The sequence below is a fragment of the Equus przewalskii genome, chromosome 15 (assembly GCF_037783145.1).
Source record: "Equus przewalskii isolate Varuska chromosome 15, EquPr2, whole genome shotgun sequence".
NCBI lineage: Eukaryota > Metazoa > Chordata > Mammalia > Perissodactyla > Equidae > Equus > Equus przewalskii.
Genome location: NC_091845.1, coordinates 86,875,272 through 86,890,328, shown reverse-complemented (window position 1 = coordinate 86,890,328; position 15,057 = coordinate 86,875,272). Strand labels below are relative to the sequence as shown.

The 15,057-nt window shown below is 48.5% G+C and overlaps 2 protein-coding genes across 2 annotated transcripts; one reads left to right on the top strand and one right to left on the bottom strand.

Moving 5' to 3' along the window:
* Positions 1-3,262: 3,262 nt before the first annotated feature.
* On the bottom strand, positions 3,263-5,671 carry RAP2B (RAP2B, member of RAS oncogene family). Its single transcript, XM_008531971.2, has one exon. It carries the CDS (start codon positions 5,222-5,224, stop codon positions 4,673-4,675), a length of 552 nt encoding a protein of 183 aa, XP_008530193.1. The 5' UTR covers positions 5,225-5,671; the 3' UTR covers positions 3,263-4,672.
* Positions 5,672-5,713: 42 nt separating this feature from the next.
* LOC139076266 (WAS/WASL-interacting protein family member 1-like) lies at positions 5,714-13,127 on the top strand. The gene is made up of 4 exons (XM_070577744.1): positions 5,714-5,896; positions 5,954-6,730; positions 7,362-7,517; positions 12,473-13,127. Exons 1-2 carry the CDS (start codon positions 5,714-5,716, stop codon positions 6,617-6,619), a joined length of 849 nt encoding a protein of 282 aa, XP_070433845.1. The 3' UTR covers positions 6,620-6,730; positions 7,362-7,517; positions 12,473-13,127.
* The last annotated feature ends 1,930 nt before the right edge of the window (positions 13,128-15,057 follow it).

Here is a 15,057-nt window from a genome sequence, read left to right as displayed (position 1 = left end):
TGCAACAATTCAGCTACGTTCACAGATTTCCACCGCAGCCACATTCTTAACAATCAAGGGGCAATCTCAGGCGTCTTTTGGGCACCTGTTTTCTCAAGGCATCAATCATCATTCTCCTTTCTATTTTTAAAAAAATGTTTTTGCCATTCTTTTCAAAATTGTTTTTTGGGGGAAGAAATGTTGGTTCTGATTACCTGGGCCATGCCCGTATTTTCTTTTTTTAGTCCACTTCTGAAGGAACCCTGAAAACCTGTCAGACCATGCACATACCAATGTGAAACAGTCACCCTGCCAGCAATGTGTCCACCCCGTTCCACTCAGCCCTGTAACAGTCTCCTGTGAATGGTACGTGGCCTCTTCAGCCATCGATTTCAGTAACATTACTCCACAGCTTTGTGGTAGGCAGTACTGTAAAATGTGGGACACTGGTCTTCAGTCTGGGCCCCTAAACATCTAGCTGGCTCTCTGTACGGTACTCATTTGGAGTTTGGACTAGATCATTGGTTCTCAAAGTGTGGCCCCTAGAAACTTGTCAGAAATGAAAATTACGAGATCACACCCAGACATATCGAATGAGACACCAGACAAGGGCCCAGCAACGTCTATTATAACCTCCGGTGACAGTGACATGTGGTCCAGTTTGAGAAACTTTGGACCAGATGATCCCCAAGGCCTTCTCAAACCATCAGATTATCTTCTAGAACTAGCACATTCAGCTAAATGCCATCAATTATTCCTAGTACTCTGAGGAAAATATCATAATCAAGAATGCCACATTCTTTATACATTCTTTATACTTTATACCACATTTAAATACTAGGATTATTTAAAAATTCACTACATTTTCACAAGGCCAAAATTTATATTAGCAAGTGTTTCCCACTTAAGGGGACACTGTGACAAATGTTTGATATCGTTTTAACTAACTGAGGTGATCTCCAAATTCCATCTTTGTTTCCTTCTTATTTGTAAGCAGGGGGCTGATTCCAGCTGTTGTAAAAAGTAAATATATGCTTTTATGATAGTTAAGGTGCATGCATTTTGATCTATTTCCCAAGACCAGCAGCTACAGATCGTGTTCTCCCACTTAGCCATCCCACCTGTGAGAAACACTGGACTATAACCCTGCTGGTGAAGACACGCACAGAGCTCCCTGAGCAGTTCAAACAGCAGAGGCATTTCAGGATTCCCACGTACGGGGAACGCAAACTCATCAGGAAGCAGGAAGCCTCATCCGTTTCAAGAATTCTAACCCCAACTAGATCTGATCCTAACATGTGATTCAGTAAAGTTCATTTCAACATTAACAACGGGAACTCGTTTCAGCTAAGAACCATAACCTCCGAACACGAAAATGTCAGACTTAGATGATACTGTCCACTTTTCTGAGGCTATTACAAAAGAAGGGCAAAAATAACCCTTCGAAATGACATAAAGCCTGGATGAGTCAGGGACCAGAAGGAAAAGCTGTTGAACAGCAGGGGTCAAGTTTAAAAGTTAACTTTTGCTCCCCAGGACAAAGGCTCCTTTCCTAGCCAGTTTCTGTTTTCACAGGTGATGGCCTCACAGCCAGCTCCCCTCTCCCTCGACTTTCTTTAACACTGAAGTCAGCCCAATTTTTTCAAGGAAACAAATGCTGTTATCTCTTCACCAGATAATACCAGGAGGCATTCTTACTAGCCAAATACTCTGACATATTCTTAAAAACAATGTCCTTCACTCCTCTCAATTTTTTCAAGAAAATAACAGAGAAGTCTACAAAATTCAGAACTAATATTTTCCTGCTCCAGGCACACGAACAAATTGCTTTCATGAGAATCCAAAAAGCATTTATTTTACAGTACTCAGTAAAAGCATACTAAAATCTTCTGCCCTGCCATCCCAAACCTGTAAGGAATTTAGTCAGGCAAGGGACTAAATCTTGTGGGAAGATGATGAATGCACCCAGCAACCTATTTCATTTCCAATTTCCCATTTTCAAATATCCCCTGTCATGAGTATACACATTTCTTAAGTAAGTTAGATACCAGGTAGCATTTTATGTCAAAAGGCGTCCAAAACACCAAAACAAAACTGTAAGAAACACTCAGCAAATGCTTTTTAAAAAGAGTCCTTCACAGTTACTGATACAGGTCTTTAGAATTTTCGACGCTTTAGATCTAGTGAAGCATTCCATTTCTTCGAATGCAAGAAAGAATCTTTACAAAGGCATACGTTTTAGTAGTTTCTCCTCATTTATATACCTAGAATACACTGCCTTCCAACTGAGTTTAATGCTAAACTTAGGTGACATCAAGAGTGAAAAAAATGGCCACAGGACCACACACGAAAAATTCTCTCCTCCTCCACATTGGAATACTGAGATGTCACCTGGGCAAAGGACACAACATTTTAAGGCAAGATATGTTAATACAGCTTTAAAGAAACTTGTGGCCTATGATTTCTTTTGGCTTCCTCAACAGAATAAATCAAGATTTTGTCAAAAGACCCTTCAGAAGACTTCGTCTACACTCCACAGACACAGGGTAGACTGAGTGCTCTCGACACACAGTCATACACCTTTTTGTACCCCACAGAGGTCATATTAGTAAAGTGGCCCTTCAGGAAAACAAAACAGAAAATGAAAAGCTCACACTGCCTCCTACTGTTGGAAAGAAAACTTAGTGAGGTCAAAATGGTCCACAAACTGCTCAGTGTAATGAGAGTAGGGGGCTGGTCTTGGTTTTACCTTCCCTTCTCTTCCTTTTAATCTAATCATCAACTTCAAAACCTCAAAAGGGCTGAGAGAGTGTCTACAACCCATACAAATGTACTGCAGAAAACACTACGGGGGGGGGGGGGTATGACTTCAGAGTTGGAAATCATCTTCCCCAAAGATGCTTAAGGAAAAGGAAAACCACTACCCTGCTAGGTTGGGTGGCCAGCTTCTCTCCCAGACCTCGGGCAGTGTTAGTGGCTGGGTTCCGCCCTTCCCCACCCACTGCGAGGTAAACTGCCCCACATCAGCAGAACAGACCCAATATCCTGCTCATCCTGGAGTCAGATGGTGGGCACACCTCACCGCTTCCCAGACCTTGGGGATCTCTTCTGGACTTGAGAAGTTGGGAGTAACATTACCCAACTTGTCACTGAGATACTTCTGCCTTCAAAATGTGACAAGCAACTCTTGGGGTCATCATGCACCTGTCCCCGTCCACCTCAGCCACGATACTGTATTAAATCAGCGAACGTGAAACACAGAAACACAAACGATCATTTTGGGTTTGTTTCTTTAAAAATGAAATTTGTATTAAAAGTCTTAAAATGAAGAGACAATGATTAAACGCGTGTCTGGAATTAAAAATTACAATTAGAATTCTCTTGGTACATCACAACAGTAAAATTTTGCTCTCTTGCTTCTGGAGGAACATCCTATAAACAGATAACGAAAACATTTTAAAAAATAATATAAAAAGGAGCTAAATACCTGAACATTCGAATAAAATGAAGCAAAAAAAAAAAAAAAAAAAAAAGAAGCCCATTGCAAGACATGGAAATTACATTAAAGGCTGGAAATAATACAGAAATTCACCAAACAACAGGCCCTATTGTCCTGGCTCCTTCAGGAAGATTGCGGGAAGGAAACTGGAAGTGGTTTGGGGAAGAGCGGATTCTAGGAGATGGTGGGAGGTTCACAGGTTGGCACCGGCTGGCACAGCTGAGTTTTGAAGGCACTCTGCAGACACAGGGGTGCTGGGGCCCTGAATCCCATTTGCAAAGTCTTTGTACTGGATTTTAAAGAGCTCGTCATCAAAATCTGTTACTGCCAACCAATAAGAACAAGAAGCTAAACTTAAAACACACACACACACACACACACACACACATAGTACACACAAAAATGTGCAGATCTGTAACATTTTTTTCACAGCTGATAAAAAAAAATACTACCGTTCTCCCCCAGACTCCCCTTTGATACAGTAGGTAAACAAAATAGATTTTTTTTTTTTCCACAAATATCAGCAGACACTTTCTGGCACCCCACACTGTATTGGCATCAGTGTTAACAGTCCCACTTCAGATGTGCAATACTTCAAACTGGATACACTGTAACAAGAACCCAACTTTGCATAGACATCCTCGGAATCGCAATCAGTCACGGGGTTGCCCTTCCAAGCTGGCAGAAAAGGAACCCGATCTTAATTTCCAGCCACTCCTGGAAAACAAGGAAAAAACAAAAGTTTCTTCCTCTCCTCCTGCTCCTTCATTTGGTTGTCCCGGACTTCTTCCATGTACTGAAAGCTTGGAACTAGAAAACGGTTGTTGACACACACACACACACACAAAAGGTCCCCTCCACCTTCTCCCGTCCTCTTCCTCCCCCACCGCATTTTTTTCCAGGCTGAAACTTTCGCTCGCCGGCGTCAAGCTGCCAATACAGCGCCCTAACGGCTCCTTCAACCGGGAAATATGCGTCAACCAAAATCAATGAGAAACGTACATGCTGCACAGAGCCACGTTCCCACCGGGTCGCGGAGAGTCAGGGCGGGACACCCCCTCGGACACGGGGCGGAGGCCAGCCTGGCTCCCGGGCCACCCCGGCCCCGGCAGAGTCGTCTCCAGCCTCAAAGCGAGAAGGGGATCCCACTGAGCGGGCCGCGCGCTCGGCTTTGTGCGCGGGGCGCGCGGGGCCTCAGAGGATCACGCAGGCCGAGCAGCAGCCCTCGTCGCCGTTGGGCTGCGCCGCGTAGTTCATCTGCCGCACGATCTCGGCGAACAGCTCGTCCACCGAGGCTTTGTTTTTGGCCGACGTCTCCATGAAGGGGCAGCTCCACTCCTCGGCCAGGGCCTTGCCCTCGCCGTACGAGACCTCGCGCTCGCCCTCCAGGTCCACCTTGTTGCCCACCAGGATCATGGGCACGCGCTCGTACCGCTTCACGCGGATGATCTGGTCCCGCATGGGCTTGATGTCCTGGAAGCTCTGCTGGTTGACGAGGCTGTAGACGAGGATGAAGCCCTGGCCGTTCTTGATGTACAGGTCCCGCATGGACGCGAACTGCTCGGTGCCCGCCGTGTCCAGGATCTCCAGCACCGACGGCGACGAGTCCACCTCGATCTCCTTGCGGTAGAAGTCCTCGATGGTGGGGTCATACTTCTCGATGAAGGAGCCCGTCACGAACTGCACGGTGAGCGCGGACTTGCCCACGCCGCCCGAGCCCAGCACCACCACTTTGTACTCTCTCATGGCTCCGTCTTGCCGCGGCCCCGTCGGGGCTGCGCGCCGGGAAGGGCTGGGCTAGGCGGCCGGACTTCTCCCCTGCCTCCGCTCCGCAGGAACAGCCTCGGCGAGGGGGGCTGGGGCGCGGGGCGCCGAGAGCAGCGCGCGGGGGCCGGGCGCCGGGCGGCGGCGTGTCCCTGGGGCGCGGGTCCGGGGCCCCGCAGCAGCCCGCGGCGGACCGGGAGGACAATGCCGGCAGCCCGCGCGGGGCGACGGCGGCAGCTCCTGGCCGCGGCAGCCCGGGAGGCCGGGCAGGCGGTGGCGGCTGGCTGCGGAGGCGGCTGCTAGTGGCGCGTCGGGCCGGGGCGCGCGTGGCATGAGTGCCCGCAGAGCGTGCGCCCGCCGCCGCGGCCCATCGCGCTCTCCCCGCAGCCTCCGCGGGCCGAGGCTTCCTGCCCGCCGCGCGCAGCCAGCCCTCCCAGCCCCGCCTCGCCCCGCCCCGCCCGGCCCGCGAGCATGCCCAGTGCGCCGCCGCCCGCCGCCCGCCCCGCTGGCTTTCCGGGGGCGGGACTGGGGGCCGGGTGGGGCGGGGCCGGGGGCCGGGGGCGGGGCGGTGGTGGAGTCCGGGGGCGGAGCCGGGGCCGGGGGCGGGACGGCGGAGGGGTCCAGGGGCGGAGCCGGGGCCGGGGCGGGGCGGCGGTGGGGTCGGGATCGGGGTCAGGATCGGGCGCGGGGGCTGGGGAGGCGCGGGTCTAGAGCCCGACCAGAACAGCGCGGGGTGGGAGGCGGCGGAGCGCAGGGCGGGACGGAGGGTCCCGGCGGCTGCTGCCCGGGCACGGAGGCTCTGCCTCCGCCTCTGTTATCACGAGCCCGAGGACTCCACCCCCGGGACCCGGCAGGGTGCGCCTCGGCCGGGAGACCGGAGGAGTGGGGGGCGCAGAGCGCTCTCTCGTGGTCTTGGTCCGCTCTTGCACACCGACCGGCGCGGACACCTACGCGGCCTTGTCGCCCCGGACAGAGACCGGAGTGCCGTCCCGACGGGGAAGGGGCAGCCCCTCGGGTCCCACCGCCTCCCCGGCTGGGGCCGCAGCCAGAGCTCGGACACCCCCCACGCCGGGTGGCTGCGGCGGGGCCGGGGGCGCTCGGGCGCAGGGCCGGGCCGGGCTTAGAAGTCGCTGCCACGGTCCGCACACCCACCCTTGGGCTCTGCCGGCCTCGCCCCAGCCCCGCGGGCCCGCGCAGTCCCCGCCCCGGCGCCTGCAGCCGGTCGGGCGGAGGAGGCGCCGCGGCTGCGATTGGGTGTTCAGGACCCGCGTGGAGAGGCGGGCGCACAGCTGTCCGTTCTCTCCGCTCCCGCCCCCTCCCGCCCACTTCCCCAACCTAGTCGTTTTGAAGTTGAGTGAAAAAATAAGAGGAATTTAGGCGGAGAGCACGGAGCTAAATATAGTCCTTTGTTGGTGTTTGCCAGAGCGCCCGCCTTCTGGTGCCCAGTCACGACCGTCCCTTACAGCGAGCAGAAAGGGCTGTTTGCAGGTCTGGGTCCTCAAGAAACAGCCAAGTTTCCAAGTTTTTTGGCGGGGAGGGGGACGGGGTGGGACGTGGAAAGGGGTCACCTAGGAATCCTCCCACCCGAGGGGTGGGGAGTGTCGGGGCTTGCCCTCGGGAAAGGTCTTCGCTCTCGGGCGGCACCTGCGGGGGTGCCAGGGAGATGCCCCGACTTGCCCGAGTCTCCCTCCCTCCCGGCGCCCGGGAGATGTCGGGACCTGCAGTAGGCTCAGCGAGGCAGCCCGAGCAGCGCGGCCAAGGGGGTGGCGCGGCTGAGCTGCGTGCGCCCTGGCTCCGCGTCCTGCCTGCCTCTTGCGATGCCACCTCCCCCTGGTTTGGCCATCCGCAGCGGAGGGGTGGACCTGAGGGTGCCAACACTTGGTTTCAGCGCCTGAGGCTACGTTTGCGAGTTAACTTCGAAAGCGGGCTGTAGCTCGCAGTGTGCGCGTCTGCGGTGTGGACGCCTCGGACCCGGGACGGCGGGACGGGGGCAGCAGCCGCCGCCTTGGGTAGGGTGGGTGGTGCCCACCCCTGCGCCAGGCCGGATGCTTGGTGGAGAGAGTGTTGAACCTTGATCATCGAAGGGCTTGCATGTAATTATGCTTATATGATTCTCCAGCTGGGGAGCAGCTCACACCGTTTACCCACTGTTTAAGGCCTGCCAAGCGTCTCACAGTGCTGTCTCATGCACTCATAGTAATTATTATTCCTACTTTAAAGATGAAGAAACTGAGGCTCCAAGCTGTGCCGTCACTTGCCTGAGACTTCACTGCCGGTGAGTCGACGAGCAAGGATCCCAGCCCAGGGGTTTGGCAGCAGAATGTGGTCCTGTAACCATTAGGCGATAATACCTTCTCACAAGAAAGAAGTTTCCCGGATTTTGCTCTTTCCTAGGTTGTATCTTGAGGTAGTGTGATCAGACTGGCTCTTAACCCCAAGCAGGAGGGACCTCTGCAGCCCTCTGGCCCTGCTGTGGCAGTGCCCCTTCCCACAGGGTCAAGGAGCCTGGCTCTCTGCCAGACCGTCGAGGTGGTCAGAATTGCGGAATCCCATGCCAAATAGTACCAAATTCTCGTGCAGGATCTGCTTGGGCTCAGAACTAACCTCTGTGCCCAGGAATGGGTCTTGGTTGGAGAGCGGACAGTGTTTGGACCTGTGGGCGGAGGTGTGGGGGTGGGGGGCTCCAAGTGTGGGGAGAGGGTGGTCAGTCAGCTTGCCTTCCCCCCGCCTCCCTCCTGTCCTTGCAGGAGGCCAAGAATTCATAATTCACACCTTGCCATCCACGTCCTTGCAGAGCAGTTTTTGTCAGGGTGAGAGGATACATCATCTTTTAAGTTTATCTTTATTTATAACTTAAATACTTCGGTTAATGGTACGTGAGTCTCTCTTTGTCCTCCTGCCCACAAAGGGTAGGCATGGTTCTGAGAATGAGGTGGTAGAAAATGCTTTGTCCTTGTAGGCCTGGGGGTTAAGCTCAAGTGTTGGGTATCCATTATTATCTGAGACCTTGGGCCCGTCCCCTAAGCCACCTTCGTTTCCTATCTGTAAATGGTGATATTTAAATTTGCCCTACCCACGTGCCACACAGGAGCCTTGGTGAAAATCTGGTGCCCAAACCCCTCATTTTACCTTGGAGAGAGCTGAGCAGAGTTAGAACCCTGGTGTGCTGGCTGCCCTGTTCATGGTGCCAGCCGGTCCTCAGGGATAATACTTACCAGATAATGGGTGGGCACAATGCTTTAAAAGCCGCAGCGCCTGGTAAATGCATGACAATTACTATCCAGACCCGGGCGGCCCACAGCTCCTTCAAGAGGATACCTGCCTCAGGGCTCCAGGAGCCATGCAGGTGAGTGTTATCGGTGCCTCTCCAGGACCAGAAAGATGTCGCAGTTTGAACACAGTCGTCCCTTGGTATCTGCGGGGGATTGGTTCCCAGACCTGTACCAAATCCGCGGATGCTGCCGGCCTTCAGTGAGCCCCGCGTATCCGCGGTTGAATCCCGGGACCCGGAACCCGCGGATGCGGAGGGCCACCTGTACTTTCTCTCAGGGATTCTTCAGTAGCAATTTTTGTTACGTTCAGATGGTCTCCCGCAGAAGGATTTGCGCTGGAGCTTTGGGATTCAAAATGAAGTGATGGGATTCCTACGGCACAAATTATTAAGGTCTGTCGCTTCCTCCTGTGGAATCTGGTCGGAGTCTATTTACCTGGCTTGTGGAATGAATCATTATCTATCCTGTACTGTAATTATTTACATGTCTGTGGAATGCCACCCAGCGCCATGTGAATTCCTTGAGGATAGGCTCCATATCTGGTTTATCTTTGGAGCCGACTCTGTGCCTCATAACACCTAGTCGAGTGCCTACATAAGAGGCCCTCCATAAATATTTATCGATGAATATATATGAATGGCATTTTATTCCTTTTCCAAACTCTGTGTGTGGTGAAAGATTATATTAATCTTTGGTGAGACAACATTTCCTGGATCCTTAGAAAAATGCATGCAAATCTTTCAGTCTCTGTGAGTCATAAGATGCTGGGGTGATCAAAGTCTACCCTTATTTGGGGGGAAACGCTAAATCAGTGCTGTCTTGGGGAAAGATACCAAAATGTCCAATGGAGAGACCCTTTCTCTGAGGAAGATTTAACATTTGCAGATAACACGGAAAGGCATTTCTAGAAGACAACTTGAAGTAAAAGCTAGCGGTAAGGATTGCTTAACCTCTGGCTCTGAATTCTGAATGTCGCACAAAGGAGGGTCCAGCCCCCGGCCTTTGCTCACAGGGTGGGAGGCTGAGCTTCTGTGATGCTGGGATGGGGCCTTCAAAGAATTAGTATATTTGTTAGAACATGTATCTTTTAAGTCCTCAAGAAAATAAGTACCCACTTGTCCTCTTCATTAACATAAAGTAGGTAGAGATTTATTTTATCACGTTCATAGTTTTAGCTGGTACCACCTATAGGTGAAGAAATAATTCCAATTTTGAAAACACCAAGGATAGGTTGATAGTGACCATGTGTCATTATTTTAAAGGGAAGTATAAATGTAACACTGTGCCTGGCGGAGTTCTCAATAATATCTAAGTACCTGAACATGTTATAACGTAACCAGGAATCCATGAGCACAGCAGACTGAGGCTATTTTATTTTGTCAGTGGTTTTTTTTAACATAATCTCCAGTAATGCCCCTAAGAGTATTTTGTGAGTCAACCACGCCATCATCATTTCATACTGTTCATGTTAACACTGTGGGCAGCCAACTTGTAAGAACAATGACTTATACGACTTGTAATGAGATTTTGTCTCTTTATACCTTAAAAATGTCCTGAAATCCTAGCATGAGATGCCTAATCCTAGCAAGGTGTACCTAGTTTTTGTAATTTCAGCCTCTGCCTCTGTTACTTGTACTCTGATTGGTTCCTTTTTTCTATTGTGATTATTTTTCAAAGGAAAGTGTAGGAGGGACTTAAATTTTAAATTAAATAACCTCTTAAAATCAGTCAAGCTTTTTACCACCTTTTTGATAGGCCAAAATAAATAGGAGAATCAGTATAGCTGTTGTCTCAAGGCTGTTGTTTATCAGATTAGTACTGGATAGTGATCTCAATGTATAAATTAATGTACTGCATTATTTTCCATAATGCAAACAACTCGTCTCTCCAGGAAGCAGTTACCGTGGGCTGAGATCTGACACACGCCTAGGCTGATGCCACACAACTGCTCAGTGGGTTTCAGTTCTGTCATAAACTCTTACTCATGATTTGGCATATTTTCATTCTTTTACCTGATTTTTTTTTTAAAAAAGAGGAAAAATAGAAAGTCTCTTCTCTCTAAGACAGGTACGCTGGCCTTTCTCTTAGGTCTCAGATTTCCCTGAGACCCCCGTCTTCAGAGAAAGGAACACAGCTTGCTGATGACACTGCTTTTACACGATAACTGTGTTTTCACTCAAGGGAAATTTTAAAGAGATTTCATTGATCGTGTTTTTTTCCTTTGAAAGCCCAGTTTCAAGTCTTAATCTAAGATTTGTCTCCCCAGAACCTCTGTTCCGGAGAACCAAATACAGCAAGAATGGGACCATGTCTTAGCTCCATTAAAAAGAATTTTCCTCTCACTTGCTTTTTTCTCACCAAACACCAGATTAAAGGCGCCCCCCCTTTCTCCTGCAGGGACAATAATCCACCACTTCCCAGGTGCAGTGGAAGCCTGGGGGGGGGCGGGGGGGGGCTCCTGCAGCAGTGGCTCCAATGAGTCCTTCGGACTTCACTTCCTGGTTTTATGGAGACAATGAGGGCCTCCACTGGGGGAAAGGAAGTTTCCTTTGCAGAGCATTGCCAGCAGTAGGGTTTGGTTTAAGGAATCTGCCTGAGGGGGTTTTACTGGCGGTTACACAATCCAGCAATGGGAGACAGAAAGGTTTAGGAAGGTCACACACAAAACTGCAGAATTCAGTCTATTTAAATAATTTTGCAATTGTTACATTCAATTCTGTCATGCAACTTTGTAACTCTTCTGAAATTTTTTTCTTTTTTTCTGTTTTAAATCTTACATATAAAAGGAAGATTACTGTTCTATTATTCAACTATTGCAATGTGCACATATTACCCCAAAGTATAAAAACTAAATCCTTTCTGTTTAGGAATTTATGTCTTTAAAAAAACCTTATTGCCTTGTAGAATATAACTTTATGGAATTAAAAAGGAGTGATCCTGGGAAACTGATCAAATATTTTTGTGTTTCTTATATGCTAAATATTCTAAACAAGTGGGTGGCAGACTTTTTTCTGTAAGGGGCCAGGTAGTGAATATTTCAGGGTTTGCAGGTCATACCATCTCTGTTGCAACTACTCACCTCTGCCCTTGTAGCACAAAAGCAGCCCGAGGCATATGTCAGTGAGTGGGCAAGGCTGTGTTCCAGGAGCACTTTCTTCACAGAAACAGGTGGTGGGCTGTTGGGCGCACAGACCCATGCTTTGCCCATCTCTAAACCGTGGATCGAGAAGGTTTGTTGCTGGAGGTCGGAGTTATTATGATGAAAATGAATGACTAATTTGTCATTAGTGAGAGCCATACTCTTGACCTTAGTCTGTACTAAAATGCCTCTCCAGTAGTGAAGATGTATTAACAGATTTGACTGCAGCTCCATACAATTTATGAAATATTCAGATTGATATTTTTACACGTGTAATGTAAGATTTGTTCTCAATGGTTATGGTATCAGCCAGTTTTATTGGACTTCTCATCTCTTTCTCATTGATTTGTAATTGTCAATTATGTATTATGGTGATGTTATGTAACATATAAGATATTATCCTATTAGTCATATGCCTTGCAAATAATTTTATCAGTTTTTAGTCTTTGATTTGTTTAGGCTTTGGTTTTTCTGTAAGGAAGATTGGCCCTGAGCTAACATCCTGCCGGTCTTCCTCTACTTTGTATGTGGGATTCCTCCACAGTGTGGCTGTTGCCTGGAGTAAGTCCGTGCTGGAGATCCGAACCGGAGAACCTGGGCCGCCGAAGTGGAGCACACGGAACTTTAACCACTCGGCCAAGGGGCAAGCCCCCTAGACTTTCTTTTTTAATTAAGATTTTTAAAAATATTGCCCTTTTGAATTTATTCATCTTTTTCTTTATGGGTTTTTCTTTTTGTGGGTTTCGTGTCAGAAATAGAAAGATATCCCACACTCCAAGATATTTTATACAACTAATGTTTTCTTCTCGCATTTTTAAGGTTTCATTTGGCTTGCTCTTCAGCTGAAAGGACAGCATCAGTAAAGATGGAGAGATTGAAATCCAAGCAATGGGGTGTCTGCTGGATAGAAGCTTCCTAGGAGAGGGCAGAGGAGGAGTCTGGGAGCTGGTGGGAAGGCTGAGGAAGCGTCCTTCCTCTGCATCAGGAGGAAGAGCCAAGAGACCTGAGAACTGGAGCTGAGAGGTGACAAGCTGAGGGACCTCAAGCTGCCAGTGCGCTGCTCTCTGTGCGTAAACGTGGCCAGGCACCTGCTGCCAGAAGGGAGGCAGGCGTGGGTCCGGGAATCAGAGCAGAAATGAGACCATGTCTAACAGTGACAGTGCAGCGCACAGCGTCAAGTTGCTCAGCTGCTAAATTTGGGTTCCATGAATTTGTGAATACGCCAATTCAGCTTTTTAAAAATTTTTTTTGTGAAGATTTCGATAATTCCTCTTAAGTGTATCAGATCAGATTCTGTTAAAAGTTCTGAAGCCTTTTGCTCAGCATATAAAAATAAATAATTATAAAATTAACTCCACATCTCCCATATGCCCTAATCCTTAGTGAAAATATACGTGCAAACCTGTGACTTATGTGATTAAAAATTCCATTACTAATGGGAAATTAAATGAACTCAATAAAACCATCTTACCTATGTAGTCTCTTGAGTTTCTCTTTCTGTCGAATGCTAAATTGCAATAAAACCTTGGCTGCCTAAATTCAGAGAATGAGTCATTTTGAGTAGTTGAATTTTTGTTTAGAAAATGTTGCCGTTGTATAGGGTGTTCTGTCACAGCAGGAAAAATGTTTATATACTTTTCATTAGATAAGTAGTAAATGTTTACTGTGATAAATTTGGAATGTATAAAAAAGCAGAAAGAATAAAATAAAAATAGCAAATTACTCCAAAACAGAAACTTAACATTTTGGTCGATAGTCTTCTTGTCTTTTTATCATAGAATTATCTAGAATATAGGAGGCCCGTTCTAGTTTTCTCGTGACTGTTTTCACCAACAGCTCAGCGGAGGCCTCAGGTACTCTATAGGCTGCTGGTCAGGAAGTGAAACGTTGAGTAAGGCTGATATTGAAAGTATGGATTGATTGAAGGATTTTCTTCTCTTTTTTGGTGGTTTTGATGGGAACATGTGTATCTTATGTGCTGAAGTCATTGCGCAGGAAGTTGCTTTCTTGACGAGGTCCCTGGTGACAGCTGGCTTGGTTGTTCACCTGTCTGTCCTGAGGGCGGGTGCAGTGGGTCAGGTTCAGAACCCCTGGGCAGCAGGACTGAGCTACGTCCCTACTTGCACGGGCAGTGGAGGCTTCAGCTGCCTTCTCCCAAGTGGCTGGGTCTCTCTGGAGCTGCTCCTCCTCCTTGTGGCCCTTGGCACCCTTTGACGTGTCAGTGCGCTCACAGCACGGCGGGACTTCTGCGTCCTCAACACAGCTGTCTTTTCTCTGTCACTCTGCACCCAGGCTTCTTCTGTCTCTTTTGCCCCAAGTTTTTCCTGAGGCCTTAAAGAAATCACCCTCACTCTTCCCAAAGTTGTCCAAGCGTGTTTGGGAAACGATTTATGCTCAAGCCTGCAAATTCTTTATCAGAAAAAAAAAAAATAAGATTTTTTTTTGCTGACGTGGTTTCAGGCTGAAATTTTCTCTAAACTCTTCCCAATATTTGATTTGAATAGAATAGTAGACATAAGCAATATTTAAAATTGTATATTCATTGTAAGAATGGAATGGAAATTGCTGAATATTACATGCCTGATAAATCTACTTTCTCATTAAATCTCCTATGTAGTAAAGTTTCCTATCTTGAATAACACATTTTCTATAGGCTGACCCAGGGAGTTAATACTCGGTGGCTGAGAGATAGAAATAATGTTCACAGATACCACTGTATTTCCTCTGGGTGAGCTGAATAATTGTGTAAGGACAGAATAGTTTTGTTATCCTGAGGTAAGCCTGTGGTTCTGAAAACATCCTTCATTACATGTAAATTAAAATGGTAGGAGGTTGGGTGTGAAGAGAGAGACTCTGACTTTCCAAGTGTCAGTTGTACAATGTAAGCAACAAGTAACACTCTGGGATGCTTGAGAACCATGCCATGTAAATTCCCAAATATTAAACTGTCAGCCCATTCTTACTCTGTTTAATTCAGATAAACTTTTATTCGTGTATAAAGCTACAGGTTAAATTAGCCAACTTTATATGACTTTTATGTGTCAAGAATTACAACTTGAGCCTAAGGTAGTTTCATTCTAAGATGCAGGCAAGCCAGGGAGGGAAGGCCCAGGACCAGTAAATCAGGCCAGTAAATGCACTATTCTGTAAGGGACCACTGGAGAGTAAGAGAAGAGATGGCTGAGTCTCACAAATGTGACTCAAGGGCAGCAGAAATCATCAAAGAGAAAGGAAGATGTCTGTCCACCGTGGCACCTAACCTCTGAGATTCCCCCGGATCTGCCTCCGCGAGACTCCCTGGGCACAGGAGCAGGCCGTTGAGGTGGCCAGGTGCCAGCAGCACTGGGAGCACAGCTTCTGCAGCGCTGGAGGCCAGGCCTGCAGCTTTGGTGGCTGCACCGGCG